The sequence below is a fragment of the Erpetoichthys calabaricus genome, chromosome 3, assembly GCF_900747795.2.
Source record: "Erpetoichthys calabaricus chromosome 3, fErpCal1.3, whole genome shotgun sequence".
Lineage (NCBI taxonomy): Eukaryota > Metazoa > Chordata > Cladistia > Polypteriformes > Polypteridae > Erpetoichthys > Erpetoichthys calabaricus.
This window is the reverse complement of record NC_041396.2, coordinates 294,557,330-294,585,142: the sequence shown is the minus strand read 5'-3', so window position 1 is coordinate 294,585,142 and position 27,813 is coordinate 294,557,330. Positions and strand designations below refer to the sequence as shown.

Below are 27,813 nucleotides of genomic sequence, written 5' to 3'. Positions count from 1 at the left end.
TTTGGCAAATGACCTTGCTATTGTGTTACAGACAATATATAAAGCTGTGCATGAAATCATTTTGCTTAAACCTAGTTTCATCCAGGAGGTATTTTTACTGACAACCTGACAAAGTCACCATTGCTCTCAAAGTTAAGAAAAATTTCAGCCATTAAGTCAGCCAAAGACATCTGTTAGAGCTACAATACCGAATCTCAGCATGGAAACAGACAACAACATTCATGACATTCGGAAGCAAGAAAAAGATAATATAAAGCACCTCAACAACCGTTTTGCTGACTTCATCAACAAGGTACTGTAAGTTCACAAAAATTATTATGTGACAAAAGAGCTCTTCCTTTCGAACTAAATATTTGTTAAATAATTTAGCACACACAAATTGCATACAAGGTCAAATGTATTAATTTAAAGGCTATTAATACCTGTATTTCTAAGGAAGAAAAAAAATGTACTGTTCAGACAGAACTGTTTTATAAAAAAAAAGTATGACTATGCAGATCTTTTACTAAACTTTAGGAGAGTTATTCTAAAAACCTAGAAATCATAAATGTGTGAATGTGTGAAAAGGGATTATGCCATTGTAAAGCACTTGACACTGCTATTTTACAAATACAGTTTGTTGTGAGGTATGTTTTTTTTGGATCTATTTGTTTCTTCTTTGCTGTCATTTGAACTTATTATGAAATTGTGGACTATGTACATTCCAACTGTATCTTTATTTTGCAGATTAACAGTGCTGTTGGCATAGTTGAGTCTTATTTTCATTTAGTCAGATGCCATTTTTTTATCACTGCTATTTTGAGGATGTACAAGAAGTGACTATCTGACTGCAATTTGTCACAGTTAGTGATGTCATTGTTCCTTCCAGTATAAGCAGTGTGCTGTGTATCCCTCGGTGGATAATCGGATCAACAAAACTCTTAGGTAGTTTCAAAGAGTTAGTTTCAGGATTCATTTTCAGTATCAGCTTATTTTCTCTATAAACCTTCACACTTGTTTTTGCTGCATTTCACTGTGAAGCTTCAATATTATTTTGATGTCTCTGACAATTCTCTTTCTTTGCCCCTTTACTGATAACTTCCTGGTTATTTTTTTTCTTTGTGCTCATAACAACATTCTGGGCTTCATATTATGCACTTTTTTTTTTTTTTTTTTTGTCTAAATATGTTTTATCTAACTGCCTTACCTTAACCTTTCTTATTTCTATTTGTCTGTTTTATTTCATTCTGTCTGTTACCTGTTATTAGATGCAACTGAGAAGGCAAATTTCATGTTTTCCTGTGTAAACATGACTAAATAAAGAAACCTAACCTAACCTAACTTAGCTGTTGGGCCTTCTGTGTGGGAGCTGAAATGCACCCCCTGTGTTTACATGAAAATGTGTTTCAATTGAATAACCAAAAGAAATGCATCCAATTGTATCATAAATGTTGTAAGTTGCCTTGGATAAAGGCATCAGCCTAATAAGTAACTGTAATTTAATGTAATGTAACTCAAATTTCCTCCCAATATCCAGAAGCATAATGTTAGGTTGGCAGCCAGCACTGAGTACAGCTATTTATTGGGCATTTGGTGGAAGGGAAGGATGTGATTGCTGGTGTCCACTCAGTTATGGCGTCTCTCCTGGAATTGGTTCTAAATTGTGACTACTGCTGCCAGGTTTAGATTTGTTGTTGGAGATGCAGTTAAGAAAATTAATAGATGACAGTTTGCTGCTTTAGCTGCATACAAACATATGTATTCTTAAATAATTTACTGGTTTTATAAATTACACTAGTTACATTACCATTTGATGACAGGTAAATGAATACATTTTAAAATATTTGATATCTCTTGCCTTATGTGTGCCCTCAGTGTTTATCCTACGCTTCTCATCAGTATCCTTGTGTTTCAACTATGTTAGCTAGCACTTCCTCTCTCAGCCTAGTTCCCATAAAGCCAGCCCCTTAGAATCTGTTATTTCAAGTGCCTTGTTCATCTCCTGTCTGTTTTTTGGGTACCCCAAATGGTAGATGGTCTCCCTTTACCCACTGTAAAAACATCATTTGTATTCTTGGAGACACTTCCCATGTTTGAAGGTGACTCTCAGCATTCCTCCTATAATTTTCATCTGTATCAACCGATGTGTCAGCCTGCCTTGCCAGGCACATCCTACCTCAATTGTGTTTGACAGAGCAATCACATCAAAACTGAACAATCTGATTGATCTAAGACAATGGACACACAGACATTAGCATTTTATTATATAGATAGGTCACAATGAACGTGTTACATCTGTTAGACATTTAATGTTATATATTATGCAAATCAAATCTAGCACCCTCCTTCCTTATCCATCTTCTGTTTTAGAGGAAACCCGAAGGACCCAAAACTCAGACAGTGGCTAGGCCAAGCATTGAATCCCAGTCCCTGGAGCAGTGAGGTCACAGTGCAATGGTTGCATTACCATTCTGCCCAAAGGCAAAACCATCATTTACTTCTTTTAACCACCGTATTTCAATATACTGTAATGGTGACACCAGCATATATCATTAGCATCAAGTACAAGGTAGGGGAGCAACCCTAGAGGGCATATTCAGAAATACAAATAAACCAAAATAAAAGAATATTCCATTCAGCCCACCGGAAGTTGTCAATTATTATTCACCTACTGTGTCCAACTGAAGTTTTGTAGTCCCCAGATTGTAAGACTTAAATTGGACCAGAATAGACCAGCAAGGCTCTGCCACTTTGTTCCAAGTATTAATGGTGAATTCACTCCACCGCCTGTCAGATGCTCAGTGCTATATCTTTCAATTCAATATCTCTTTCCCTTGCCGTCTTAAATTTAAAAGTTATTTTTGCATAAATTGTAAGATATTATTTGTCCCTTCAGGTATTTTTTTTTTACTTTCCTGAAAGTTCCAGTAGATACCTATAGATATAATTTTAGTTTTTTGCAAAAAATATTGAATTGGTTGGAAATAAATTGTGGGAAACCAGGGGCTTGTACAGCCACCCTATCCTGACAAAGACAGGCAGAGACACAAGTGCAGCTGTATTAAGGGAGTAAAAAGAAAAACTTTACAAATAAACCTATTTATCTATGCCTCTTTTGAAAGTATTTATGTAGTCTACTAGAGCCTCATTCTCCCACCTATGTTCATTCACATATGGCCAATTTCAAATGGCCAGTCAACCTAACCTGTATAGGGGGTACCTGGAGAAAACCACTGCAGACAATGAGATAATGTGCAAACTCCACAGAGACTGTGATAGGGATGTGAAAACAGGTCTCTAAAGCTAGGAGACAACAAAATAAACCCAAATACTAAAATGCTGCACTCTATTATAAAATTTATAATTATTTTTATATATATAATTATATAATAATTTAACATTATTAAAATTGGCTTAACTCTTAGCTAATCAATCAATCTTTATGGTGTTAGTGATGTCCTCATGTATAGAGGATTTTTAGGACAAAATGAAATAAATACATGCAATATATTTATATATTTGCAAATATATTTATGTAATATATGACAATAATAGTAATAATAACAAAATGGTATGTGAGAGTAAATAATTAAATGTGTCACAAAACAACAGTTTTCATGATTTATTTATTTACTTACTTATATACGTATGTATGTATGTATGTTTATATGTCAGTTACAATGCATGCAGTATGAAATACACCTTGAAATAAAAACAGTAATTTTCACCCATTAAAGCTGAGAGGATGGGCTCCAGCAAGAACTGCGTTTTGATTGGTGAATCATTAGTGAAACATATTTTCAGAGATGTGACTGTTTACATGGCTGTAATGGAAAGTCATGCAAGAAAAAGTTGGTCCCACTATTCAAGAAGCTCTGAATTCATCATCAGGAGTCAGTATCTGAACCATATTCACCAAATGTTGCTGTTAATGACCAAGATATATATGTATTCTGCAGACAATTCACCAATAAAAAAGAGGACTCACTAGTGCCCACGCTCTCAACTTTGAAGTGTGAAAGTAACAGTTTTCACTTCAATGTGTATTTCATGTTGTGTGTGGTGTCCCTGAAATACATACAGTGCATCCGGAAAGTATTCACAGCGCATCACTTTTTCCACATTTTGTTATGTTACATCCTTATTCCAAAATGGATTAAATTCATTTTTTCCTCAGAATTCTACACACAACACCCCATAATGACAACGTGAAAAAAGTTTACTTGAGGTTTTTGCAAATTTATTAAAAATAAAAAAATTGAGAAATCCCATGTACATAAGTATTCACAGCCTTTGCCATGAAGCTCAAAATTGAGCTCCGGTGTATCCTGTTTCCCCTGATCATCCTTGAGATGTTTCTGCAGCTTCATTGGTGTCCACCTGTGGTAAATTCAGTTGACTGGACATGATTTGGAAAGGCACACACCGTCTATATAAGGTCCCACAGTTGACAGTTCATGTCAGAGCACAAACCAAGCATGAAGTCAAAGGAATTGTCTGTAGACCTCTGAGACAGGATTGTCTCGAGGCACAAATCTGGGGAAGGTTACAGAAAAATTTCTGCTGCTTTGAAGGTCCAATGAGCACAGTGGCCTTCATCATCCATAAGTGGAAGAAGTTTGAAACCACCAGAACTCTTCCTAGAGCTGGCCGGCCATCTAAACTGAGCATCGGGGGAGAAGGGCCTTAGTCAGGGAGGGTGACCAAGAACCCGATGGTCACTTGTCAAAGCTCCAGAGGTCCTCTGTGGAGAGAGGAGAACCTTCCAGAAGGACAACCATCTCTGCAGCAATCCACCAATCAGGCCTGTATGGTAGAGGTGCCAGACGGAAGCCACTCCTTAGTAAAAGCACATGGCAGCCCACCTGGAGTTTGCCAAAAGGCACCTGAAGGACTCTCAGACCATGAGAAAGAAAATTCTCTGGTCTGATGAGACAAAGATTGAACTCTTTGGTGTGAATGCCAGGCATCACGTTTGGAGGAAACCAGGCACCGCTCATCACCAGGCCAATACCATCCCTACAGTGATGCATGGTGGTGGCAGCATCATGCTGTGGGACTGGGAGACTAGTCAGGATAAAGGGAAAGATGACTGCAGCAATGTACAGAGACATCCTGGATGAAAACCTGCTCCAGAGCGCTCTTGACCTCAGACTGGGGGCGATGGTTCATCTTTCAGCAGGACAACAACCCTAAACACACAGCCAAGATATCAAAGTGGCTTCAGGACAACTCTGTGAATGTCCTTGAGTGGCCCAGCCAGAGCCCAGACTTGAATCCGATTGAACATCTCTGGAGAGATCTTAAAATGGCTGTGCACCAACGCTTCCCATCCAACCTGATGGAGCTTGAGAGGTGCTGCAAAGAGGAATGGGCAAACTGGCCAAGGATAGGTGTGCCAAGCTTGTGGCATCATATTCAACAAGACTTGAGGCTGGAATTGCTGCCAAAGGTGCATCGACAAAGTATTGAGCAAAGGCTGTGAATACTTATGTACATATGATTTCTCAGTTTTTTTATTTTTAATAAATTTGCAAAAACCTCAAGTAAACTTTTTTCATGTTGTCATTATGGGGTGTTGTGTGTAGAATTCTGAGGAAAAAAATGAATTTAATCCATTTTGGAATAAGGCTGTAACATAACAAAATGTGGAAAAAGTGATGAAGCGCTGTGAATACTTTCTGGATGCACTGTACATGAAGAAATAAGTAAATGCATAACAAAATAGACAAAGAATTGACTCACTTAATTGTTATTGCTCACATATTTTGTTTTTATTTATGTATTGTCACATTTCACAATGAAGTTATTTGCATTACTTTTTATTTATTTTATTTTTGTCCTAAATATTCCTCCATACTCATGTGTCTAAAATTAATGCTTTTAGTAGCTGCAAATGTAAAGCAGGAATTATTTATTTTAAAGCTGCCAGTAGAAGCACTTTTTGAAATGAATGTTTACTTAGAAATTATTTTATCAGCTACGTTAATGGTGCAGACACTACTGGTAAAAAGTTTTCTGTTTATCAAAACATAAAAAATATTAACTCCATCTGTTGTCACACAAAATGAAAATATCACCAGTCAGGGTTACTTGTGTGATCTTAGATAGTTTAAAGGTTTGAAAGTTTAATGCTGTGATGTGCTTGGCTAGTAATATCACTTCAAGAGAAGCTCACCGAATCAACTAATTAAAAGGGCAGGCTCAGTAGTAAGATGCACTCTGGACCCCTGGAGGTTGTAGCAAAGCAGAGAATTAAAACAAAACTGAGTGCCATTATGAACAATTCTGCACATCACTAACACTGAGGACTTTCAGCCAATGACTTATTCAGCAGAAGTATATCAGGAAATGCTACGGGGGCTTCTTTATACCAAGAGGAATACATCTACATAGCTCCTCACTTAGACTGTGACAATCACAACTTTTCTTTTCTTTTAATTTTCTTTCTTTATAGTCATTCTGGTGTGTTTATATTTATTTACCTATTTATTATTTATTTATTTAAACAGCTTCTGTAAATTGCCAAATTTCCCCCTGGGGCCAAATAAATTTCTACTGTATATATGAAATTTTAAATGAATGAATAAAAAAAAAACATATGAGCACAGAATGGTTTGTCAGGGTGCTTTATCAATTCCTTTGAATAGCAAGTTGAACAGATAGCATTGTTTATTAACTTGTCTAAATGCCATTACATGGTTTCCAATTCAGTTTGTCCCAGTTTGAGCCCTTCTTCTTCCTTCTTTTGTTTATTTGCCTTTGCTGTTTGTAAAAATCATTGTGGTTTCTTGTATTAAGTCACCATTAGTGGAGTTCCTCATTGTAAACAAATCAGTACAATTTGCATCTCACAATGTATTTTGGCCATCTCACAGAGGGTCCCTATAGCTCAGGAGGCAGCATTTGATAGCATCACCAATAACCACTGCAGGAAGAGCAAAGAAATAGCATCACACACGTTTGGCCAAAATATTCTGCATTTTTTTTAATTGAGCCAAATACTGCCTGTGCCATTATTGCTGTTTTCAGTGGGTGACAATTTGGTGCATCCCAAGTTAGGCCTCTAATAACATAAAGTACAGGGTGGTCCAGATCTAATTATGCAGATCCAGATCATCTGGATGACTTTGATTTATGCGGGGACGATTCCAGTTTAGCCACGAAGACGATTCTTCATGTTGTCAGTTCGCACACTTCTCGATGGTCTGGGATTTTTCGGGTGATTTTCTATGTAATAAACTTAAAATAAGTTATAGCGTAATGAAAAATTGCATAATTAGATCTGGACCACCCTTATAGATGTAAAGCTGAACACTTTAAAGCTTATAATAGCAGCAAAATAATAAAACTTATGTAGAAAATATGGAACTAAAAATGCAGAATGTTAGACGATTTTAACAGCCTAACCCATCTAATGATACCCCCCCTCTGTAGTCCACTATGTACACCTGTGTACTCTCTGTTAAGAATAGCTTCATTATAAGCTAAGACAAGACAAGACAAGACAAGACAAGACAAGACAAGACAAGACAAGACAAGACAAGACAGATAGAGATAGATAGATAGAGATAGATAGATAGATAGATAGATAGATAGATAGATAGATAGATAGATAGATAGATAGATAGATAGATAGATAGATAGATAGATAGATAGATAGATAGATAGATAGATAGATAGATAGATAGATAGATAGATAGATAGATAGATAGATAGATAGATACTTTATTAATCCCAAGGGGAAAAAATCATTCACAAACATTTGCTATATCTAACTCTCCTTAAATTTCAAATAAGCTCTGAAGGAACAATCAGACATACAGTTGTCCTTTAGAATACAGTTCTAAAAAGATAATTAAACTACTAATAAACCATGCTGGACAGGTCCAAACATATAGTGAGGATATGCTAGAAACATTTGGTAGAGGCTCTAATCCAGGAGATCTTCAACTCATCTTCATGGCTACCTTAGGAACACCTTGAATATCTGAGAAGGTCGAAGGGGAAAAAGGGACATCTGAGAATCTTTGTTTAAACTGCTGACCTGGGGCAGGATAAATGTCAGAATATGGATGGATGGATGGCATACACAATATTTGTGTAGGATGTTCTGTAATAGATTGTATTGTTTTACAGGTACAGGAACTTGAAAAAGAAAACAAAACGCTGACAGCAAAGCTTGAACTTCTTCAGAATCAAAACTTCTACAAGTCAAATATTGATGAAGTGCTTGATGATTGCCAGACAAACCAGAAGAATCAGATAGATGCCTTAGATGAATGAGAGGAAAAAAACTTGAGAAAGAGTTAGAAATGCTGGAAGAAATGCTAGAAGATCAGAAGCAAAAGTGAGTCTGTACACATAATAAATAATAATAATAATAATAATAATAATAATAATAATAATAATAATACATTTTATTCATGTAGTGGCGTTCCCATGCTGTGCATCCCAAGCAATGTATACTTTCAAGAATATGTAAAATACTTTATAAAATATATAAATGTAGAAATTAATTTGCATTTTGAAATAGTAGCCATGCTTTCATCTCAGATCCAGTTTATATATAATCCTTATAATCCTGTGGTCTTTTATTTTCTGTGTGGAGTTTAGCACATTTTCTTCAGGTACTTTTCTCTTGCTATATGCACACAAGTGTGTTAGGCCAGCTGGTGATTCTAAATTGGTCTAGTGTGGGTATGTATAAGTGGACCCTGTGAAAGAGGGTCAGGTGTCTCATTTACTGTTGCTTTCAATTCCCACACCTGCCAGTTTTTGGCAATGGTTCCCCCATGACTATAGACTGGAGTTTACAGAATTCAGAATGTAATGTTTATCATGAATTACATCTCATAATTAGACAAATGTTAAGCAGTTGCTAAGGAAGAGGATCTTATTAAAAATACAGTAACATGTTCAGCTACAGTTCAGTACATTGTGTGTGCTTTTTATAGCTTTTCTTAGGTGCTTTTACCACAATGGTGGAAACAGTAACCCACATTCTCTTAACAATCAACAAAACCTCGCAAAACAATAACGTGTTTTGCAAAATTCTTTATTTTCACTGAAAAATACACTACTCCAATCAAAACTGCATAATCCACTCAAAACATTAACAAGTAGCATTATAATAGTAACCAAGTATTCACTGGATATTCACACATCTCACTGAGACCAGAGAAAAAAAAACATAGTAAGTTTAACAACACAATTCTTGTTTCATACATTTATTGTAATCTATAATAATAAAAGGCAAAGCCCTCACTGACTGACTGACTCGACTGAACTCACTGACTGACTGACTCACTCATCACTAATTCTCCAACTTCCCGTGTAGGTGGAAGGCTGAAATTTGGGCAGGCTCATTCCTTACAGCTTACTTACAAAAGTTACTCAGGTTTCATTTCGAAATTCAAAGCGTAATGGTCATAACTGGAATATATTTTTGTCCATACACTGTAATGGAGGAGGCGGAGTCACGTATCGCGTCATCACGCCTCCTACGTAATCACGTGAACTAAAAACAAGGAGAGATTTACAGCACGAGTCGCACGCGGGAACGAAGGTAAATGACGTTAATTTTTGACTGTCTTTTAATACTGTGTAAGCATACATATTAACACATGTGCAATTAAACGTGTGCATTTACGGGGTGATTTCTCAGGCTTAAAAGCTCACCTTTTATCAAACGCGGGAACAAAGGTAACTGACGTTGTTCACTGTCTTTTATTACTGTGTAACCATACATATTAACACATGTCCAATTAAACGTGTGCATTTTACGGGGTGATTTCTCAGGCTTAAAAGCTCGCCTTTTACTAAAAAGTAAATGCAAAACTATTTTCAAATCAGTTTATTGAAACGCTCCCGTTAAGGCTTGCAATAACATATTCGCGAGATAAAAGAAACGAAGTAGGGGGAAATGGAGGAACAGCCGCAAACAGCGAAGGAGCAAAAAATTAATTAACAAATTGAGAACGGAGCGAGTTAAGCATACAAGCATGTTCATAAGGGAAACAAACCACGGTGTAAAACGTAAGTTTAAATAAAGTTTATAGAAACGCTCCCGCTGCGGATTGCAATAACATATTCGCGAGATAAAAGTTTAATGAGAAGACACGAGGTATAAACGAACCACACGCCGTGGCGCAACGTTAGGGGCAACAGTTTCAACCATTCTATGATCTGCTTCTCGCAACTGAAAGACGGCACATGGCGGATGTTAGCCGACTTGCTGACCGCAACGTTAGGGGCTTCAAGTATGGCGCTGACGGCACATCTCAGTGCCAACACTTTGCAGACTGTACTTAAAAGACACGCCCTCCTCACTGGACAGTTAAAAACACCAATCAAACTAACGATGACATCAAGTATTACCCAATCAAAAGTAGGAAAGGAGGCATCTTCATAAAATGCGTGTGGGATGATTTGCATGAGACGCTGCTTTAAAAAAAAATGATTAAAAAAAATACGGATAAATCCCGTCCAAGTATTGATTCAAAACGGGACGCGCAATTTCTTCTCAAACGCGGGCACGATTCCGTATTTTAAAGGACGGGTGGCAACCCTACAGTGCCAGGTAACCACCCATACAATCAGATTGTGATTCAGACTAGGAATGCAATGAATGTAATTACCCCAATCTACATACAAGGTGAAAGTCTCTTGCAACATTCAAAGAGTGATGGTTTGGGATAAGTACACCATACAACATAAAAGAGCTTATGAAGCCTTGAACCGAAAAAAGCAAGATCTCAGAGATCGTAAAAAAAAAAAATAGGAGGTAATGTCGTTTTACTCGCTGTAGATTTTAGTCAAACATTACCAGTTATTCCACGAGGGAGACCAGCAGATGAACTCAACGCGTGTTTAAAATCCATGCTTCTCCCACGCTCGGTTCTATGTCGCGTGTTCTCGGGTAGAGGTGCACCAAAAAATGTATACATTTAAGCATGGTAAATGGGCAAAACAAAAAATGAGGTATACCCGAAGGCACTGCAGTAGTACTTAATGTAACTTTACTTCTTAAATGTTAATGTTTTACTGTTTAATAATTTATACGCTTCTTATATGTTGTTCAAATTCTTTTTATCAAAATACCACTGACAGCGCAATGCACGATAACATGGAGTGAATACACCATAACGCATCCGCCCACGGCTGCCCTGCTGTGCGCAGGATACGAGTTGATTCTACAATAAAATAAAATAAAGATAAAAAGAGTAAAACAATCATCACCCATAAAGCGTGTGTGTGTGTATATATGTGTATATATATATGTTGATATGTGGATGTGTATATGTATATGCTATATATATGTTATATGTGTGTGTGTGTATTTTATATATATAAAACACAGCAACACTCATAACACATGACAACACAATTACATTGACAATCATGTTACATTATTTTTAAAATGTTTCCTTTTTTTTTTCATAACCTCTTTAACACACTCTTCTCCACTGTGAAGCGCGGGTATTTTGCCTAGTCAACCATAAACATCACGGACTAAACACATACAGGTATATGCACACCAGATTGTACAACAAAGTGAAATGCAAAAAAGAGAAGACGCATATTCACTGAAATGAAATATTACTGTATTGGACATTATACAGGTACAGTAAAACTCAAACATAAACTTGATCATGAGCAAGAAATCAAACATGTCTAATTGTATATTTGATATAGTTGGAGTGCAATATACAAAAAAAGGTTTCCCTTTTGCTTGAGAATTGGAAATCAAAATCTCCCCTGTCTGATTGATCCTGTCCTGGATACAGAGTCACATGTTTTCAACAATTTCACATAAAATATTTCGCTTAGGCAATGCAATGTGGGAAATACCTCTGGGCATGCCTGATCCACCCCATGACAGCCAAGATAATGTGACTGCCCCTTTCAGCCACAGTCATAGCATAACAACGAGGCATTCTGTTGTAGGGATAGTGGCCATAAAACCTTTCCATCTCCAGGTAGAAAAACACCCTCATTAGGACAGAAGAACGGTAAATATGGAGGAAGGAATTCAATGGACATGCGTGCATGAGCCCTAAGACTACTCCATTACTGTAGATGAGTGAGGAAATGGGGCCATCGTCCCATGTGACTACATAAAGTGGGCCAATGACCCCCAGCATCCCTCATTCAGCAACCAGTGAAATCTGTAAATCTCATCCAAGGAAAGAATACAGTTTAACAGAGTTATATGGACCAACTGTTGGGATGTATGCTACAGGACCATTGCATGATATAGCTGACAACAAAGAGTAATGGGTGAGTCTCTTTCCCCCTGGTATTTGTGTCATGGAACATTTGGCTGCATCCATCAAACCAGCCTCACGTTAAGAGGCCTTGATTTATCACATGGTCTACAATAGTTGCTCTGATTTCATCAGAGACAACTGTTCTATGTCACACTCTTAGGCCACCCCTTCCAGGAGCTACTTCTCTTCTTCTTTATCCGCCCATTCTTTCTGTCGCATTGGTTGTGGTTGTCTGTCTTGCTCCACTTTATGTTAATGTAACAAACAAACACGTCGCCTACCCCTTTTATGTGATGTGGCTTATGTTGATTGGTTTAGAGACAGATTTAAACAAGTGTGTCAACAGTTGAAAGACCAGGCCAATATGATGAAGAAAGGGCCTTAGCAGCAGAGGCCATTTTATTGTGATTTGCTTGGTCTGAGACTTTCAGGTGGTTTTGGTGTTATCAAATGACCAGTGTGTCTAGTGTTTTGCAAAAAGTCCATTAGCATTAGGGACTGATGTACATTCAATGAGAAATAGTTCACTGTTGCGCAGAAAAGTTTTCTGTTTTGCTCAGATGCCTTTAGAACTGATAGCATGCACTGATGGCTTGGAAAAACCTTAAAAGCAACTGAGAAAAACTGTAATTAAACAAACAGGTCTAGTTTTAATGAAAATCTGTTATGCTAATTTTAAAAGTTCGCGGATGACACTGCTATCATGGGCTGCATCAGGAATGGGCTAGAGGATGAGTATAGGGACCTAATCAATGACTTTGTTAAATGGTGCGACTCAAACCACCTACACCTGAACACCAGCAAAACCAAGGAGCTGGTGGTGGATTTTAGGAGTCCCAGACACCTCATGGACCCCGTGATCATCAGAGGTGACTGTGTGCAGATGGTGCAGACCTATAAATATATGGGAGTGCAGCTGGATGATAAATTAGACTGGACTGCCAATACTGATGCTCTGTGCAAGAGAGGACAGAGCCGGTTATACTACCTTAGAAGGCTGGCATCCTTCAACATCTGCAATAAGATGCTGCAGATGTTCTATCAGACGGTTGTGGTGAGCGCCCTCTTCTACGCAGTGGTGTGCTGGGGAGGCAGCATTAAGAGGAAAGACGCCTCACGCCTGGACAAACTGGTGAGGAAGGCAGGCTCTATTGTTGGCATGGAGCTGGACAGTTTAACATCTGTGGCAGAGTGAAGGGCGCTCAGCAGGCTCCTATCAATTATGGAGAATCCACTGCATCCACTAAACAGTGTCATCTCCAGACAGAGGAGCAGCTTCAGCGACAGACTGCTGTCACCGTCCTGCTCCACTGACAGACTGAGGAGATCGTTCCTCCCCCAAACTATGCGACTCTTCAATTCCACCCGGGGGGGGGGGGGGGGGGGGGTAAACGTTAACAGTTAACATTATACAAAGTTATTGTCTGTTTTTCACCTGCATTATTATCATTCTTTAATTTAATATTATTTATTGTATCAGTATGCTGCTGCTGAAGAATGTGAATTTCCCATTGGGATTAATAAAGTATCTATCTATCTATCTATCTATCTATCTATCTATCTATCTATCTATCTATCTATCTATCTATCTATCTATCTATCTATCTATCTATCTATTTTGAGACAGACCTTAAAGCCATGTTTTAGTAAATATTATCAGCTATGATTAAACTTGAAACGCTAATTTACAATAATGATAACTATTCATACAGTATATTATTTTTTTCATAAACAGAATATTTTATGACCCTTACAAAATAAGCATTTAGTTGCAAGAATGCACATGTGACTTCATGGTAACTAAATTTACATTTGTTTTTCTGCTCTTATCAGATATGAGGATCAAATCAACAAACGCACCAACTCTGAAAATGAATTTGCAGACAGTAAAAAGGTAAATTCCTACATTGTAATATTATATTATATAACTAAATTGTTATTTACAATTGAAAGTCTAAATTATCATCTTATAAATTTGGAAGAAGTTGAAAATATTCTAAAATACAATAACCTTATAATTTTCTTTAATGTAAGATCTAGCTAACTAGAAGGCATACTGTATGGGGTCTTTGTTAATCAACGTTGCATGTTACACAATATTTGGTGCAAATAGTAATTCCACAGAGTGTACCACATTCTTCAACATTAATGATAAAGTGAAAGGTGCATTCATTTACACTAAATACACACCATCTGTGCATAAACCCATTACTTTGCAAGAAATTAATAGAAATGAGTGACAGACTCACCAGGATCTTTAACAAAATGACACCATCGCACATTTTAAAATCAAGGGAGGTTCATTGCAGTTACAAGGTAACTTTCAAAAAGGAATCAATTATAGCAAAATAAAACAAAAGAATGTGTTTTGCTCATTTCCTTAAGCAGTACTGTAGTCTTACATTTGCCTCTCACATATTAAAATGGAATATCATCTTCATTTACTCTCACCTCTATTTTTGGTTTCAGTAGGTCTTAAAGCATTATGCATTAGGGAAAAGGCAATAGTTTATCCCTGTTTCCAGCATTTACAAACTGAACAGATATATACAATAAAAAACCCTGCATTCACACATGGTTCAGTGGGTGTTGATATCTATCAATGAAATGTTTCTTGCAACTTGGAATTAACTAGCTAGTCTGGTGCAACTCATTGCCAGCAGCACACAGATATATAGATAAAGAATGGATATTTTTGTAAACAACCTAAAGATGAGTTTGATTGGCATTAAAGTTAAAGACTTCATTAATTTCACTCCAATGAGTTTCTGAAATACGAAACTTTTCAAGATAGGGTAGGTGACAATGGTGGCCATTTTGAAGTTGGCCATTTTGGATCCAACCTTTTGTTTTTTCAATAGGAAGAGGGTCATGTATCATGTATCATGTAAAAGAATTTATGAACCTCCTGGACTCTTTTGATTTGAGACAGCTCGTTAATCAGCCTACACATAAAGCAGGTCATACGTTAGACTTAGTAATTACTAAAGGACTAAAAGTTGATATAAAGCAGGTCATTGATACGGGTCTTTCAGACCATTTTCTTCTACTTTTTAATATAGAAATAATGATAGAAAACACTCATGAGAAGCATATGTTAAAAAACGCTTCTTTGACTCATCAGCAACTTTAAAACTTACAAACATTCTAACCAATCAGTCCGTTTATAGTGCCAACTATAATAGCGAGGAGAATGTAAATAGTAAGGTGGAAAGATTTAATACTAAAGTGAGGGCTGCTGTTGACATAGTTGCACCTGAAAAGACAGTTAAAAAATCTTCTAGCATTGTTATACCTTGGAAGACCCAAAGAGTGTCTGATTTAAAGAGAACATGCCGTAGAGCTGAGCGTAAATGGAGGAAGACTAAACTAACTATTGACTATGAGATATTAAAAGTTAAAATAACAGAATACAATAACACAGTCCGTCTTGAGAGGCGCTGCTATTTCTCTAAGCTTATAAATAACAATGCTAGTAATCCCAGAGTCTTATTTTCGACAATTGATCATCTGTTAAACCCAGGTAACTCAAAGGAATGCCTCCTAAGTACTTCCAGTAAAAACTGTGAGGCTATCGCTGTATTTTTCAATCAAAAAATTAATGATATTAGAAATAACATAGTATATCTCCCCAACACTAAGGATCCCCCGAAACCCCAGTACTCCATAATAATAAATTAGAGTCTTTCACTAGGATAGATTTACCTGATTTGCATAAAATAATTTCTCAAATGAAACCATCCACCTGTGCCCTTGACCCAATACCAACAAATTTTTTCAAAGAAGTATCGGGTGTGCTTATTGATAATGTTCTTGACATAGTAAATTCGTCATTAGATACGGGGGTCTTCCCAGACTGTCTTAAGACTGCGGTAGTTAAACCCCTACTTAAGAAAAATAATCTCGACCCCTCTTCTCTTGAAAATTATAGACCCATCTCTAACCTGCCTTTCTTAAGTAAAATTCTAGAGAAGGCAGTCATTATGCAGTTAAATGAGCACCTCAATAAACATGCTATTCTTGATAAATTTCAGTCAGGTTTTAGAACAAATCACAGCACAGAAACTGCACTCGTTAAAGTAGTAAATGACTTGCGGGTAAATGCAGACAGAGGCCATTTATCTGTTCTCATCCTCTTAGATTTGAGTGCCGCATTTGACACTATTGATCATAATATTCTTAAGAATCGCCTTAGTCAATGGGTGGGCCTCTCTGGCAGTGTCTTAAACTGGTTTGAATCCTACCTGGCAGGGAGAAAATTCTTTGTTAGTTGTGGTAATTATAACTCAAAGACACATGATATTCTATATGGTGTTCCACAAGGCTCTATCCTGGGTCCGCTGCTCTTCTCAATCTACATGCTTCCATTAGGTCAGATTATCTCGGGACATAACGTGAGCTACCACAGCTATGCTGATGACACACAGCTGTATGTATCAATAGCACCTGATGACCCTAAATCTCTTGATTCGCTAACACAATGTCTAACCTGTATCTCAGAATGGATGAATAGTAACTTTCTCAAATTAAATAAAGAAAAAACCGAAATCTTAGTGATTGGCAATAATGGATACAGTGAGGCTATTAGAAATAAACTGGATGCATTAGGATTAAAAGTCAAATCGGAGGTAAAAAGCTTAGGGGTAACCGTTGATTGTAATCTGAATTTTAAATCGCATATTAATAAAATCACTAGGACAGCATTTTTTCACCTAAGGAACATAGCAAAAGTTAGACCTCTTATATCATCGAAAGATGCAGAGAAATTAGTTCATGCGTTTGTCTTTAGTCGACTAGATTTCTGTAATGCACTCCTCTCAGGACTACCCAAAAAAGACATCAATCGTTTGCAGTTAGTGCAGAATGCAGCTGCTAGAATCCTTACCAGGAAAAGAAAATCCGAACACATTTCTCCAGTTTTGATGTCACTACACTGGTTACCTGTGTCATTCAGAATTGACTTTAAAATTCTGCTTATGGTTTTTAAAGCTTTAAATAATCTCGCCCCGTCTTATATATCGGAATGTCTGACACCTTATATTCCAAATCGCAACCTCAGATCCTCAACTGAGTGTCTCCTTAGAATTCCAAGAGCAAAACTTAAAAGAAGTGGTGAGGCGGCCTTCTGCTGTTATGCACCTAAAATCTGGAATAGCCTGCCAGTAGCAATTCGCCAGGCTAATACAGTGGAGCACTTTAAAAAACTACTGAAAACACATTACTTTAACATGGCCTTCTCATAACTTCACTGTAATTTAATCCTGACACTCTGTATATCCAATTCATTATAATAACCATTCAAAATCTGTACTAACCCTACTCTCTCTTCTGTTTCCTTTTCCGGTGTCCTATTGGTGGTGGCTTGTGCCACCACCATCTACCCAAAGCACCATGATGTTCCAACAATGATGGATGGATTAAAAGCCAGAAGTCTGTATAACCATCAGCATCAAGTGACTCCGTGAGAACCCTAACTACAAAGAGGACTATTTCATTTATGTTAGGTAGAATGCCCAAAGGGGACTGGGCGGTCTCGTGGCCTGGAACCCCTACAGATTTTATTTTTTTCTCCAGCCTTCTGGAGTTTTTTTTTGTTTTTTCTGTCCACTCTGGCCATCGGACCTTACTCCTTCTTATGTTAACTAAGGTTGTCTTATTTTAATTTCTTATTTGTCTTTTATTCTTCTTTTCTTCATTATGTAAAGCACTTTGAGCTACTTTTTGTATGAAAATGTGCTATATAAATAAATAAAATAAATAAAAAAATGTTGTTGCTGTGACACATCAAACTTATTGGGAATTTCACAAGAAAAACAATGGTGTGCTTGGTTTTAACGTAACTTTATTCTTTCATGAGTTATTTACAAGTTTCTGACCACTTATAAAATGTGTTCAATGTGCTGCCCATTGTGTTGGATTGTCAATGCAACCCTCTTCTCCCACTCTTCACACACTGATAGCAACACCGCAGGAGAAATGCTAGCACAGGCTTCCAGTATCCAAAGTTTCAGGTGCTGCACATCTCGTATCTTCACAGCATAGACAATTGCCTTCAGATGACCCCAAAGATAAAAGTCTAAGGGGGTCAGATCGGGAGACCTTGGGGGCCATTCAACTGGCCCACGACAACCATTCCACTTTCCAGGAAACTGTTCATCTAGGAATGCTCGGACCTGACACATTGAACACATTTTATAAGTGGTCAGAAACTTGTAAATAACTCATGAAAGAATAAAGTTACGTTAAAACCAAGCACACCATTGTTTTTCTTGTGAAATTCCCAATAAGGTTGATGTGTCACATGACCCTCTTCCTATTGAAAAAACAAAAGTTGGATCTAAAATGGCCGACTTCAAAATGGCCACCATGGCCACCACCCATCTTGAAAAGTTTTCCCCCCTCACATATACTAATGTGCCACAACAGGAAGTTAATATCACCAACCATTCCCATTTTATTAAGGTGTATCGATATAAATGGCCCACCCTGTAGAATAACTCAACATTGTCCTTCAGAACAAGATACTTTCAGCTTCTTATAGTTGATGGTAACTCAGCATTTACATCTAATGCTAATTTCAGAAATAGCACCTCTGGACTTTGATTTCAGCACCACATATATAAAGAAATAAAAAGGAGTGAGGCAAAGAAAAAGTGAAATGGATGTAAAAGAGAGACATAAGACAAGCACTAAAATGAAACAAGTAAAAAAAAAAAAAAGAAAACACCATTTAACCCAATAAAAGAACAGTGATGCACAGATAAACAATACTAAATGTTTGTTCTTGTACTCGAAAGGTGACAAACCCTGAAGAATAGATTAGCAATAGTGCAGGCCTGTATTTAAAGAAAGAATATATGAAGCTTAGGTGGTAATTGATTAGTTCACTTTAGCTTCACTACAATTACTTACAAAAAATAATACATTTTTGACAAAGCCTAAGAATTACAGAACTTCACAAAATGTTTATAGGCACCAATTTAGTTTTATTTTAAACAACGCCTGATCTGTGGTACTACTGCATTGGTCTTAAACAAAACCTCTAACTGATATTCCATACTAATATTCCTATTTAATTCCTCAGGCTTTTGATGACACATTCATGAAAAAAATTGAAACGGAAGATAACATACACACACTGAATGAAGAAATGGATTTACTGAGGGAGATATATGATGAGGTATGTCCTAGTTTCTTCAAAAGCACAGCCAAATGGAGGAGACTTAAATATGCAAATACTTGAAAAAAGTCACCATAAAGAAAGGCATTGAATAATAATGAACAGTTTAACTTACTGAACACACAGTGCTGTAAAAGAATATATGCCCTGGGCACCTGAGTGAATAAATGACATCTACTGACAGTGATGAAAGTCTGCTGTATCAACAGTGATGTTACCAACAAATATTAAGTGTAACTGCAGCAATATGTAAAAATTAATATGTTAAAAATCAGCCTTATTTCCGTGTCCATAAAATAGCATCTATAAATCATATACTCTGTAATATTTAGCTTCATTCAACACATTAGCACTCACCTATGGTACAAGACTTTTGCTTTGCTTCAACCTGCTTCATTCTCATTTAACTGTCTTATTAGGCTTCCTTTCTGAAAACTTCCTACAAAATGTACACATATTCATTGTCATTCACTATATTTGACATGTGTACCCATTTTTGAAGAATTTAATTGCCACCGGGCATATTGCTAAGGAATTTAAGTTATTTTCTTCTCACACTTTAGAGCTCAATTAAGTATATATTTCACAAGGACAGACTCAGTGACTTTAACAAATCTTGTCTGCACTTATATAAACAATCCATGTGATTTACTGACACCACTCCTACATCACACATCAATATTTACAATAAATAATTCAACTAAATTTTGTATGGAATAACTCAATAATAACTCGAATAACTTGATAAGTCTGAAATGTATTAAACAAAACATAATTATAATAAAAAAAATGCCAACCAAAGTTCAGTATGTGAATAGCATCATCTTATAATTGTTTGATTAAATGTCACAAGATGAACAACAGATTTTACATTCATTTGATGCTCAAATTGTCCATGGGTTTCTGAGCCCTTTCCCTTATATAGTTTGAAATTTAAATTATTTTGGCCAACTTTAATCATTTTTGTGAAAATGCTTTGATTAGGCATAGAGTTAGGTGCAGCAAATTCATCCCTTCATCTTCTGAACCTCATTATTACAAAACAAGACAGCAGGACGTCACTGGTAGCATCAGACATAATGCTAGAACCAGTCCAAGAATCCACTACTGGGCAAGCTCATGCTACTACAAACACATGGACACTTTACACTTGCCAATTAACCTAATAGGTATGTGAGGGGAATGAGAGAACCAGGAGAAAACTCACATGGACAAAGAAAGAATCTGTAAACTGCATAGGCACAAACTTGCTCCCTGAAACTTTGAAGCAGCAGCGTTAACAACTATACCAGCATACTGCCCCAGTTTCAGTGTAAATGTCTAAGTAAGTTGTGTTTTGGACTTTTTTTTAAACATAATGATAGAAAATAATCTTATGAACAACACTCTGTCTACATCCTACACAGGAGACCAAAGAAATCAATTCCTGTATTGAGAATGCCACAACTGTAGTGCAATTGAAAAGCCACCATAACCTGAATACGGCTGCCATTGTGGATGACGCCAAAAAACATTATGAAGAACTTGCTTCCAAAGGCCGAAACGAGGCAGAGAAGGCTTACAGTTCAATGGTAATTGCAATATTATGGCTTAAAATAAGTTATTCATTCATGTTTGCTTTTCAAGAACAACACTGTGGACTGATTAGTTGAGTGTTTAATTTTCTAACAGTACAATAAAAAGGCAGAAGAGGATCAGAATATCAGCCGTGATCTAAAGGAAATCAAGTCACAGATGAGCAAAATTATGAGACAGATTGCAAAGCTACAAAGTGAAGTTGATGCTGCTAAGAAGCAGGTAAACCCAAAGTGTAATCTCAAAGAATAATCACACTGCTTGACTCCATGTGCTGAGAACACTTTGTGTAATGAAGATCTTACTTGGTTCTCTTTTGAGCACTCTTAACTAACTCCTTAATTCCACCGATTTCTGTTTACCTGAAAGAATTCTGATTGAGAAACAATCAATGTTTTTGAGAATGCTAGAGATAAAGCCTTTCTGAAGACAAACTCTCTCCGTTCAGTTTATTCAAGTAGCACATGTGGTATACAGTGATCCCTCGCTATATCGCGCTTCGCCTTTCGCGGCTTCACTCTATCACGGATTTTATATGTAAGCATATTTAAATATATATCACGGATTTTTTGCTGGTTCGCGGATTTCTGCGGACAATGGGTCTTTTAATTTCTGGTACATGCTTCCTCAGTTGGTTTGCCCAGTTGATTTCATACAAGGGACGCTATTGGCAGATGGCTGAGAAGAAACCCAACTTACTTTTCTGTCTCTCTCTCTTGCGCTGACTTTCTCTGATCCTGACGTAGGGTGATTGAGCAGGGGGGCTGTTCGCACACCTAGACGATAAGGACGCTCGTCTAAAAATGCTGAAAGATTATCTTCACGTTGCTACCTTCTGTGCAGCTGCTCCATGAAGCAACATGCTGCACGGTGCTTCGCATACTTAAAAGCTCGAAGGGCACGTATTGATTTTTGCTTGTTTGTTTTTCTCTGCCTCTCTCTCTCTCTCTCTCTCTCTCTTTCTCTGCTCCTGACGGAGGGGGTGTGAGCTGCCGCCTTCAACAGCTTTGTGCCGCAGTGCTTCGCATACTTAAAAGCCAAACAGCCCTATTGATTTTTGACTGTTTGCTTTTTTTCCTCTCTCTCTCTCTCTGACACGCACTCCTTTGAAGAGGAAGATATGTTTGCATTCTTTTAATTGTGAGACGGAACTGTTATCTCTGTCTTGTCATGGAGCACAGTTTAAACTTTTGAAAAAGAGACAAATGTTTGTTTCCAGTGTTTGAATAACGTTCCTGTCTCTCCACAACCTCCTGTGTTTCTGCGCAAATCTGTGACCCAAGCATGACAATATAAAAATAACCATATAAACATATGGTTTCTACTTCGTGGATTTTCTTATTTCGCGGGTGGCTCTGGAACGCAACCCCCGCGATGGAGGAGGGATTACTGTAGTTCCCAGACTCACATGGTTTGGGTGGTAATAATTAATCAGTAACAGCTGCCTACCTATGGAAAAGTCATGTCAGATAAAGGAGTCCTGGAATCCTCAGGTAGAAGAGTGCTTTCATCTGATTGGCTGGCCTAGCACTAACTCAGCTATAGAATGGCCGAGGTCTCCAGGACTCTGAATGTGTCTGGCTGGTCTGACTCTTCCTCATTCTACAATTAGCTGATGGACATCTGTTGTTGTTTTTCTTAATTAGTTTCTACTTTCCTTTAATATATTTGACCAAATCTGTATCGTCATATGTGATAGTTCTGTATTCAGTGAGTGGTACATTCTATTTTTGTATTTTGCCATTGTAGTTATCACTCTGCTCTATGCCTGAACAGGGTGAGGACCGCTGTGCAAGAACAAAGTAGTTTGTGCAATTGTATTGTATTTCTGAGGTAGCCATGATAGATTGGCCATCTAGCTCTGTGAAGAGGATTACTTGTGTTCGGTTTTGTGAACTGTATTTACCCCATTTTTTGACACCTAACCTATTGGGATTAGGGTCTCTCTCTGAGTTGCCTTTCCCAAGATTTTTTACCTATGAGATTTATTTTTGTCTTCTTAGAGAGTCAAGACTGGGAGACTGTCAGAAAACAGGGCCTGTTGAAGCCCATTGAGACATTCCTTGTGTGATTTTGGGTTACACAAGAAATAAATTGTTGTTGTTGCTGTTGTTGACTGACTCAGACTGGAATGTGTATCACTCATAGTACCTTTGGAGTCAAGTTTACATAGATGAGTTATCTTGCTAACTTAAGTTATGATAAAAAAAAGTAAGACCATTAAGTACGCTGATTAGCTTCATGAAGGCTTTTACTTCTGTTTGGTGATATATTCCCAATATAAAACTTATTGTCAGGACATATGTAACCTTTGGACAAATGTGGTTTGGAACAGCATTATTGTTTAAACCTAACATTGCTCTCAGCTGTCTCTTCAAATCAGTATATCAACCTAAGTGGGGTAAAGGAATGATCATCCACATGTGGAACGAGTGTCCATTTATACCAGTAAAAGTTCCCTAAATAAATGTAATAATTTTCTTCTTCTTTCCACTTCACTTGAACTTAAACTGCCTCTAGCACTGCTTTCTCTAAGCTGGACATATCATCCAGGTTTTGGAGTTTCTTAAAGTGCCCCTTTCACCTCTCTAAGATATTCTCAGATGATGTCAAAATTCTCTATGTCACAACCACTACTACATAAACTAAAATTATGGATGGATTAACATAGTTTTCTGCAATTATCTTCAAATTATTTTTAAAGAATAATTGATTAAATGTGATGGAATGAGTAGTCTGTGCTTGACATAAGGTTTTTGTGTACTACTATAATAATAAATGAAAATAAAGTACACCACGGTTATATTAGTTTTTAAACTGAGTTACAGTAGGATCAGAGTATGGAATTTTACGAATCATAAGACGAAAATCATGTTTTTAATTTATCTAAGTCCTTTAAATAATAATTTTAAACCAAGCAACACTGTAACATATCTCTTGTTTGGATGTTAGCGTGATTCCCTTGCACAAGCAGTTTCTGAAGCAGAGGAACAAGGGGAAAAGGCAATCCGTGAATCTCAGAAGAATGTGGCAGAACTTGAATCTTCACTGCAGAACACCAAACAGGAGATGGCTCAACGACTGCAAGAATACCAATTGCTGATGAACACAAAGCTGACACTAGATATTGAGATTGCCACCTACATGAAGCTCCTGGAAGGTGAAGAAAAGAGGTTGGTATACATACAAAATACCTATAACCTAAGGATGGTGGGGATTGCTCATGTATCTTAAACTTTGGCCCTCTTTAAAATGCTCTGCATAAACCATTGTAAGAATGTTAACAAAGTAGCAACAATTTTAATCCCACTATTAATGGCACCAAACAATGGAGCTACCTTTAGAGTTTGGGTTGAGTAAACAATAAGGTTAATGTGAATTAAAACAAAACTTCCATAACTCTGTTCAAAATCATGGGAGTTGTGCCTTTAAGGTCCTTTCAAGGACTTTTACATAGGGCATACGTAAAGGCAAATATAATGCAGGTATGGCTGCTTGCTTAACATCAGTTCAATTCCCAACTGCTCTGCGTTCATTTAGAAATTGCTTGTACTCATTTGTGTTTCGGTGGATTTATTGGCAACTCTGAATTGTCTAATTGGTATGCATGTATGTATAATATTCAGTGCTAATTATCAGTTTATTAAGGACTGACTCAGAGGGATTTGTGTCAGTATAGAAATTGACATTCTGAGACACCATTATTAATTACATTATTTTGGATAAAATGCATGATTATTAATTTTTAAAATCCAAATTGCCATTGAATTTTAAGTTCCAGTCATATATTACTGCAAATGTTAAGTGTGTTTGCAAAGACCCTGGGAAGCTAAACATTTAAATGACTCAGAAAGCAGCATGCTATGTGGTGTCATACCAGAAACAATTACACACCTGGGGTACACCATTGTTCCAGGTGTATCAAAACCGTTCCATCGTACAAAAAACATCCAGCAAGAGTCATTAATGATCTTTGAGAAAAGTGGCCACTGGATGCTGAGACATCTTATGTAGAATTGGTGATGAACAACGCATATCAAAATGCAAAATTAATTGTACAATGACACAGAAACAGCGAAACTGTTGACCATCCAGATGAGTTCCACTCCTGTCATTGAATAAAAAATAATGGGATTACAGTGGGCTACGGTTCAGAAATGCTAGTTTAGAAGTTTAGAAAAACATTTCTTAGGCAGCCTAATCCTAGTTCTTGCTGATTCACTGTGATAGAACCATGCATATACCGTATGAAGAAAACCCAATGAGTCAGTTGATCCATCTGGACACATTGGCGATGGTGTGTAGCTTGCTTCAATGGCACATATTTGTGTTTTCAAATGAGGAAAACCCTGTCTGAATGTCACAGAATATCTGACATTGTTGTTGATCACCACTAGTACCAGAGGTATACCAATTTGCAAATGAACTTTCCCAGCAGGATAATGTCAGCTTAATGTCCTGGTTCACCCAGTCACCAAATGTCAGCCCACTCAATCACCTATAGAATGGGTTGAAATGGTCTATTGAGTGTCTATTGAGTGTTCTTCCAGTTAAAGTTCAAGTTTACGGTCACCTGTACATAGTAGAGTGAACTCTGACACATTGAGAAAGCATTTGACTGCTGGCTTGGAAACTATTTAAATTCTCATTTTAATCTACCACCAAAAGCTCTTACTACACATATGCTACCAAGTGTGTTAAATGGTAATAGCATATGGAATTGTGCTAGCATGATTTCTGTTACAGATCAGACATATCTTAACTTACTAAAACTCTATTTTTTGTCTTAAAGGACTCAGCACATAGTGTAAAGGCCAAGCCTGATCTTGAAAGTGAAGATGTCCAAGGCTATGTCCTGTGTACCATCCATAAAATATGAGGAGACACACTGAACAAATAACTGTTCTAACAAGTCATTTCTGTGTTTTTAATGTGAATGAACTTCCTGATCACGACTGTGGGTGCTATTTAATCATAAGCCCTTTCTTATTTTAGCTTACTTAAAGACTTGGTATAATTTCAATTATTATTTAGTTGCCATTTGTTCTGCAAATTGATCTACTAGTCTATTCATAATTAACATAAATGTAATTACTAAATAATTTTTAGATTATTTTATTTGCACATAATGTGATTTTGGAATTGCCTTTGTAACCATGAATAGTTGTTTGAAAAACATTTGTAAAATGTTTACTACACAGTGTGCTATCCTAAAAAATACACTTTCATTCGTAACAAATTCATACCTGCTATAATTAGAGGGTCTATTGTCATACTGTGGTTCCAAGGTGTCTAATAAACCCTTTTCATTCCCCTTTTAATTTGTGGAGATCTATGAAAAAGTTATGAATTTTCATGAATGTAGAAAATTATGGACCGATCACTTGTAGAATCAAAAAATAAATGGCACATGGTGAGAATGCATGTATTTTCTTTTAGCTTAGAATTCCAGCAGGATCTGTGTGACACAATCAATGTCAGAAAGATAACCTTGTCTTACACATACCGTCATCACTGTCACCCATAGACAACAGAGATCTGTAGCGCAGATCTTGTATGGCCATGAATGACGCTGAAGTTAACTGGATGGTGTCCCATCACACATTTGCTGTATCCATCCCTGACAGAGGTAACCTGGAGGTTTTTTTCCAGCATGGGTCTGAGGACCTTTCAGTTTTCCAGGAGACAGTAACTGTAGCAGCACCAAAGACTAGAGCAGCGGTGTCCAGACATTCTCTCACATATACTGTACTCTGGCCAATTTACAAAAAGACAAAATGCATTCATTGAATTTTTCACCAGCCGCATACCTCCATTTTAAACTCATGGTGAATTGGGAATAACAACATCATTACAAAAATAAACATAATACTGTATTTCCAAACCTGTTCAATCCAATTCATCAGATAGAGGGCTTAAAAAAATCAATTCCACCCAGAATAATACAGTCCACTACCTAAAAGGTTTCATCCTGCTCAATCACAAATGAAACCATTTGTAGTACAACACATTTTGTCTCACCCACATACACTAAAAGTAACCCCCTTCATTGTGTAATTGATAAGTTTTGTCTCTGCATATTCATGAAAGAAATTATTTTAATAAATTCCTTTTAAATAACAGAACTGAAATTACCTGAGGGAAAATAAAAAAAGACCCTTTGATTGACTCATTTCTTTTCTGTGAGCCTTCAGTCCCCATCTTTCCAAGTTGGTCTTTTAATGCATCAAAAAACTATATTCTTTAGTTTAGATTTCTTTACCAAAACTTTTTATTTGCTTAATGTTAGGAGTGGGCAGTATGGCCAAAAATACACATCATGATATAATTTAAAATTCTGACAGTTTCAGTAGATAACATTACAATAGATAGATAGATAGATAGATAGATAGATAGATAGATAGATAGATAGATAGATAGATAGATAGATAGATAGATAGATAGATAGATAGATAGATAGATAGATAGATAGATAGAATATATTATAATATAATTTTTCTTCCAAAAGATATCTTTTAGAAAACAATAACAGCCGGAAAAGGGTGGAGTGCCCTCTCAGGGTTGGGAGTGAGATCCTGCCCCAAGTGGAGGAGTTCAAGTATCTCGGGGTCTTGTTCACGAGTGAGGGAAGAATGGAGCGTGAGATCGACAGGCGGATCGGTGCGGCATCCGCAGTAATGCGGGCGTTGCATCGGTCTGTCGTGGTGAAAAAGGAGCTGAGCCATAAGGCAAAGCTCTCAATTTACCAGTCGATCTATGTTCCTACCCTCACCTATGGTCATGAGCTATGGGTAGTGACCGAAAGAA

At 37.0% G+C, this 27,813-nt stretch overlaps 1 protein-coding gene across 1 annotated transcript; it reads left to right on the top strand.

Moving 5' to 3' along the window:
- On the top strand, positions 1-26,327 carry LOC114649109 (keratin, type II cytoskeletal 8-like). Its single transcript, XM_028798545.2, has 8 exons — positions 1-292; positions 8,119-8,329; positions 14,085-14,145; positions 19,336-19,431; positions 20,838-21,002; positions 21,103-21,228; positions 23,959-24,179; positions 25,799-26,327. The coding sequence occupies exons 2-8, from the start codon at positions 8,262-8,264 to the stop codon at positions 25,815-25,817; spliced, it is 756 nt and encodes a 251-aa protein (XP_028654378.2). The 5' UTR covers positions 1-292; positions 8,119-8,261; the 3' UTR covers positions 25,818-26,327.
- Positions 26,328-27,813: the final 1,486 nt, after the last annotated feature.